A 6,741-nucleotide genomic window follows, 5' to 3' on the forward strand; every position below is an offset into this window, starting at 1 on the left:
CCTTTTTTTCTGAATCTCCCCCACTTTCCAGGTGGGGTAGAAGCTGGGGGCCAGTGGAGCAGCGATCTGAGCTAAAGATTTGGAAAAACCCAGGGAGGGGGGCAGAACCCTGGGTCTTTTCCTTGAGAAGGGCTGGGAGAGAAAGAGAGGGCAGGGGCTTGGGCCCCCGCAGCTCACCGGCCCCCCCACCCACACGGGTGACTCACCTCTGCAGCCTTTCATTGCGTCAGTGCTGGGGCGGGGGACAGGCAGGGAGGGGGCACTTTATGAGAGGGGTAGGGGTCTCCACTTGGAAATTAAAGACGGTGATGCAGGTCCCCCTAAAAATGGCCCCATTAGTTAGCCCCCTGCCCACCCCAGACCCACAGGGAACCCTGGCAAGAGGGCTTGGGAGAGGACTGGGGGCGGCTGGTGGACTGGAAGACAGGCTAGGTGACAAGAAGAGGGAGCTTACCCTGGTTTTCAGTCCTGGGGTCCCATTCTCTCAGACCCTCTCCCACTCCTGAGTGGGGGAGGGGAGACCCAGCAAGCCGGAGGAGGGCAACGCTGCAGAGATGAGTCACCAAGAAAGGGAGGGAGAGAGACAGAGATGGAGAGAGACACAATGAGAGACAGCTGAGAGAGAAGAGACTGTGAGAGGAAAACACACACACGCCCCTGGAAGGTGGTGTCCCCAAACTAAGGAGAGAAAGAGGATTGTGTACTTCCGTAATCCTGAACCAGCCCCCTCCAACGTCCAGCTGTCACGCACACGCAACACACTATCATAGAGTTACACTGAAATTCTGAGACACACCCACTTACACAAACACAATGTCACACCTAGCCTGGCAGAGTGGCCCACAACGTGGCCAGGGCAATGGGGCTTGGGAACCCTCATGCCTTTCACGGAGGGGTGGGAGGGGGTCAAATTCTCAAGGAATGCGACTTCAAAAATCCAAGACGCGGTTCCAGGGACTCACAGGCTGCGCCGTGCACGCGCGACGATTCTCACAAGTTGCCACCCGTTGCATCCACACGTACACAGTAAGCGTATCAAGCATCGGCCTCATCAAAAAGACACTTGGGGTGCCTGTTTCTGGGGTGCTCCCGGAACGTTGTCCCGAATGCATCCCCCCCTGCGCACCCCCCCCCCCGCCTCGTACACACATAGGCAGAACGCAGACACACAAAGGCGCCCCTGGACACGCTCGCACGGACGGAAACCACCTTGCGCTGCCTCGCCCGCGTCCGCACACGTTCTGGCGCCCCCGCGTGGTACTTTTCGGGAGCGCAGCCTCGGCCTTTCCGGAGCTCGGCTCCCCGGGTGGGGGGGGACGGTGTCCAGGCTCCCTCATCTGTTCCCCGCCAGTTCCACCGCGCTCCGCCCCGCGCGGTGCCCACCCGGGAACTGCGGTAAAAGAGCGCAGCTGGCCCTGGACGAGTCGAAAGCTGGGATCCCAAGGCGGAGGGAAGGTGGTCTTGGATGCAAAGGGAACTTGGGAGAGTGGAAGAGTCCTCAGGATTTGGGGAGCAGCCTCAGATCTGAGCAACCGCTCTTTTCTGCCGCTTGGCTGGAGTGGGGGTGGGGGCTTCCAGAGGCCTTCCCCTCTCCCCCCCCCCCCCCCCCCCCCCGCCTCCCCCTCTTCCCCACCCAGAGGAAGTCATTAGCTCCTTTGCCATGGGGCTTTGTGATCCTCTCTAATACGACTGCCAAGGAAGAGGGAAGGATGCCGCATCTCATCCTTCCCCAATGACAAATGAAATAGACACAGGGTGAGCGAAGGGTTCGTTTTATTGCGATACAGCATGGTCCAAGGGACAGGGAGGGTGGCAGCACGACCAGGCGCAGAAGGCAGTAAAGGCAGAGCACACGGAACTGGGGGAAGTGGTGAAGCGGTGGCTGTTCCTTTGCCTACCTTTTCCCACCTCCTGGCGCCCTCTTCTGCACACTTCATGCATCCCAGACCTTGCCAGCACCGTGCTCGCTGTCAACGAATCCCTAGTAACTGGCCATTGTCCAACAAGAAGTTCAAGCTGATATGGTCACCCAGAGTGAGGCTCTGGAACATGCTCTGGGCTTGGAACATCCAGGTTCCAGTCCCTTCAAGGACCCCAGCTACTTTGTACAACTTAGAAGTCACTTTGATCTTTCTGAGCCTCTTTCCTCCCTGTGCAGTAGGTGGGGGGCAGAATCCAAGGTAGGAGACTGCGTTGTGCAAATGCAGCTATTACTACTTGCATTTTAAATAGAAGACTCCTAAAGTTCAAAAAGCAGAAAGGACTCCAAGGAAGGGGAGAAATGTCCAAAAATATCTGGGGCTGGGGTTCCAGGCACACCAGAAGGCAGCCTGATTGGAACCAGGAGACAGCCCCTACCTCAGGCTGAGGGACCCGCCCTCCACGACACTGAATTTGCCATTAGAACCCCACTGAATTGGGGGATGGGGGAGAGGGGCTGTGGATTAGCAATGCCGGGCAACGTTGTGGGAAATCCCAGGCAGAGGGGCAGTCTCTGGAAGGTGCATCACCAGCGCATAAAAGGAAGCAGGATGGAAGATGGAAGAGATTGCACATAGATTTCATTTACAGGGTCTCTTTCCATATTGCAAACAGGGCTGGAGACCAAGGGGAAGGGAGCATGTAGGAGCTAAGGGTTGGGGACGGGCAGAGAGGAGGAGATGGGGAGACAGGAAGGGGTGGGGCTGCAGGTTCCAAGGCACAGGAGGCTGCAGGGGCCGGGAGGAGAGGGCTGCTAGGCAGGCTCTGAGGCTTTAGAAAGGGCGGGAGGAAGAAAGGTGACCTTTATTGAGTGGGTGAGCTCCAGGGCTGTGCTGGCCTTGCACTTGCTTTTGCCCACTCCCCCCCACAAAAAAGGAGGAGGGAAAGGTGAGGAGAAGCCAGTAAGGGCTGTGTTCACTCCTAGGCCTGGACAACGCGTGGGGAGAGGCTCTGAAGCCAGGGAAGGAAGCTGCTCTTTGGCCGGCAACTGGGAGAGGGTGGACAATAGCAGCGCCAGGATCTTCTCCAAATCTGGCAGTCCAGGCGTGGCAATGGGCTGCTGGGGAAGCCAGAGGCAAGAAGACAGGCAGAGAGGACAGGGCTAAAGGCAAGGAAGTGGACACCAGCTCCCGAAACGAGTCAGAGCCGAGCTGAGCCAAGAATGGGGTGGGAAAGGAGGGGACGCTGGTGGGGTGCGGGGGTGCAGAGCTTGGCCCAGGCGGGGTTGGCTGGGGACCTGTCCAAGCCGGCGGTCCTAAAGTGCTTTTTCTCACCCGGCTGGGAGTGGAGGCCTCAGATGTCTGCCTCCAGCAGGTACTGTTCAGTATAACCCTTGACCAGCTCGAGCCCCAGACCGGCCTGACAGAAGTCGGCCAGCTGTGGCCACAGCTGGGGAGCCAGGAAGAGCTGGCACATGACGTTGAGGCCGGCCAGACGCGGGGCCTGACGCTGGAGGTGCCACAGCAGCTGGCTCTGCACCTGCGGACCATCGCTGCCGAAGGCGTCGATGTTAAGGTAGCGCCACGTGCCGTCGCCGCCGTGCGGGATGGGGAAGGGGCGCGTGCACAGTGTGAGCACGCGCGGGCGCACGCGGCTATCCACGCGCCACTCCAGGCCCTTGGCCGCCAGCAGGCGCAGGTTGCTCTCGCTCGGCCGGTAGGGCTGCCAGTCCTGGATGATGGTCCCGCCCGGAAGCACGTCGCGCTGCACGGAGGGCGACAGCAGGAGGCGCGCCACGTCGCCGCCCGCCTCGGATACGGCCTCGGTGGGCAGCGGCGAGAAGGTGCCGGAGGCCCGGAGCGCCGCCAGCCGCGCGCCCAGCCCCGCCAGCAGCGCCGACGCGTTGAATCGGACCAAAAGGACGCCCTGCGGGGGGTACGAGTGAGCGCCGGGCGGGCGGCGGAAGGGCTGGTGCGCCCGGCGCCTCTCGGCATCTTCTGGCCCACATTCGCACCCACGAGCTCCCACTGGGCCCCGGGGAGCACCAACCTGTGTGGGGCCGGGGCGGAGTAGGGTATGAGAAAGTCTGGGTCCCCTAGGGACGCAAGGGGGGCGCAGGGACAAGGGGTCCGAGTGCCTGGATCTCCAAGGAGAGGTGGGAGCAGTATGGAGGAGCCAGGGAACCGGGACTATGGGCACCTGGGTCTCCGAGGGGGGTGGGAGCGAAGGGAGCAGGCAGTTCGGTGGTGGGGTGGCAGAGGCGGGAGAGCCAAAGACTGAGGTTCGGACGCTTGGCCCTCGGAAGAGGCGGGATCGATGTGAGGCAGCCAGGGTCAGAGAAACCGGGACGCGTGGGCTCTCCAGCCCCCCTGCAGTAGCAAGGGCTGAGGACTGGGGTTCGGGAGCAGAAGGGGAAGGACCGCGAGCCTCTGCGCGGAGCTCATGGGCCCCTCCACTCCCGGGGAGCCTCTCCGGAGAGAAAGCCCCGCGCGCCCGCTGGGAGAGGCCCGGCCATAGGCGCTCCCAAGTCCTTCTCACCTGCTTGGTGATCAGGCGGTATTTCTTCAGCTCCCGGGGGCCCAGATGGTCGTCCCGGGTGAGTCGTGCCACCTTGACCCCCGGGTGCTGCCGCTTGACCAGCTGCGAGCAGAAGCGCTGCAGCAGCCCGGCCACGCCCTTGCCGCGCTCCCAGGGCGCCACGCGCAGCCCCTCCACCAGCGCCGTCTCTCCGGCGTCGATCACGTGCACCGACTCCAGCGCGATCTGCGGACCGAGGCCGTTAGGGGGCCCCCTGCCCGCCTCCGCCCCGGCCGGGGTTCTGGGCTCGCAGGGCTCGCCTCTTCCCGCAGGCCGAGCGCTCCGTCGTCACCACCCCAGGCACCAGGCCAGCCCCGGACGGGCCCGGGGAGCGCTCCTGTGCACGGGGGTCTCGGGCTGCAGGGTCGGCAGAACGGTCCCTCGCCGGGATCTCTTCCACCTCTTAAGACGCTCCAGCTCAGCGCGCGCGCCAAGTCCCTCCCCCACTCCGGCCTCGCCCCGCCCCCTCGCCTTGGCCCCGCCCCCAGGAGCTGGCCGCGCTCCCTTGTTACTGCGCCCCACCGTGACCGCGGCCCGCTCCCTGGTTGGCCCCGCCCTAGAGCCACCTCGGAGCTGGTGCTTGTCCCCCCATCCCCACCCCCATCGGGACGTTTTGGTGCTAGAGTTCCCTCTGCTTAAGGGTCTTGGCCGCCCCCTAGCTACTCGCATCTCCTGCCCAACCCCAAACACATGGTCTGCTCCCGGCCTTGGGGGCTCCTGTCCCCGGAAACTCCTCGCATGGGTCCTGAAACCCGCAGCTCTCCGGCGCCCCCCACCCACTCTCACCTACTCGGTCCCTGGATCCGCACGCCCTATTCTTGGGTCCCAAAGCAGGGTCCTTCCTCCGCCATGGGGCCGAGGGCTGGCGGAGAGGCTCGCCCTTCTCCTCGCTAAGACCCTCGCGCCCAAACGTGGCTCCGCCCTCCGCCTGGCCCCGGCCGGGCTCTCACCACTCCTCCGTTGCGCTTGGCCAGCACCACCGTGCGGTCGGGCTCTCGCAGCCAGCTGTGGTAGCGGCTGGGAAGGTAGTCGAGGCCGCCGTAGATGCCCCCCGAGATGGCCAGCACCTCCTCAAACTCCCGTTCCGTGGCCACCACGAAATCCAGCGTTTCAGCCTCAGCCTCGGGCCGCGACCTGGACCTGGCCTTGGCCCCCAGAGACTCGGTCTTGGTCTCAGTCCCTGACTCGCCCTCCAGCGGCTCGGCCTCCGTCTCGAGCTCCGATCCAGACCCGGCCCTGGCCCCCGACCCCCGCGCCGGGGTCTGCGAGCTCAGCTCTGCGTCCCGCGCAGCCTCCGTTTCTGGCTTAGGGATTGGGGAGGTGGCGACGCCACTGCCGGCTTCCAGCTTCATTGCTGTGCAGAAAAGAGAGAAGCAGCACGCGGATCAGAGCCCCCCGTTTCCACATCTGGCCCCTATACACAACCCTTCCCTACACACGACTCCTTCTCTTCTGCTTGGGGCTCAAACCCCGGGAATGAAGGGCCCCCAGCCACCTCCCCCCCAAAATTAATCTCCCAAGTTACTACCCAGGTGAGAGAGACCCCTCCTTCCTCTGGCCACTTCCCAGAGTTTCCAACCCTGGGCCGCTCTACTCCCACCAGAATGTTCCCCCAACAGGCCCAGGAACCTCTCAAGCTAGAGACAAGCTCAGTCAGTTCCCAGCAACTCAAAGGAGAGAAGATCCTTGGAAGGAAAGTAAAAAAAATGGAGATACCCCCTCAAGGACACCACTTCCCCATTTCTGCAGGACCTCTGCAAGGACAGCAGGAGAAAGGAACTGTGATTACCACCCCTCCCCTACAAGAAGTTTCCCCAGGAAGAGCCCCCCCCTCCTGTCCCTGCCACTTACCATTCCAGGTCTCCTCATGTCACTGCCCCAGCACCCCTCCACCTCCCTGCCACCCACCCACAAGCAGGAGCCACAGGAGTGACAGATGGGCAGCTCCTTTAAAAAGGTCCAGGCCTTTCCCCCTGGGCCCATCAAAACCTCCCCTTCCTGCTTGAATCTGTTCCCCTCTTCCCAGGAGGGAAATGTGGGCTTCTCTCCAAGGTTAGGTGACATTTTTGAAAAGGGGGCCTCAAGGGGGTTCTGTTGGAGCCGTAGGAAATAAAATGTTCACCAAGATCCCCCAAGCTCCTCTCCCATCTAGCCTGTTTCCACCTGCTGTTCCTTTTTAATCTCCTCCTTTCATTCTTGCCCCATCGCCCACTCAGATTTTCTCTGCCTTTCCCATTCCTTTTT

At 62.5% G+C, this 6,741-nt stretch overlaps 1 protein-coding gene across 1 annotated transcript; it reads right to left on the bottom strand.

Moving 5' to 3' along the window:
* Positions 1–3,273: 3,273 nt before the first annotated feature.
* Positions 3,274–5,849, bottom strand: NAT16 (N-acetyltransferase 16 (putative)). Its single transcript, XM_077140191.1, has 4 exons — positions 5,754–5,849; positions 5,448–5,663; positions 4,459–4,683; positions 3,274–3,846 (listed from the first exon to the last, which is right to left on the bottom strand). Exons 1-4 carry the CDS (start codon positions 5,847–5,849, stop codon positions 3,274–3,276), a joined length of 1,110 nt encoding a protein of 369 aa, XP_076996306.1.
* Between the last annotated feature and the right edge of the window lie 892 nt (positions 5,850–6,741).

Source organism: Tamandua tetradactyla, chromosome 23 (genome assembly GCF_023851605.1).
Source record: "Tamandua tetradactyla isolate mTamTet1 chromosome 23, mTamTet1.pri, whole genome shotgun sequence".
In the NCBI taxonomy this organism is placed as follows: Eukaryota; Metazoa; Chordata; class Mammalia; order Pilosa; family Myrmecophagidae; genus Tamandua; species Tamandua tetradactyla.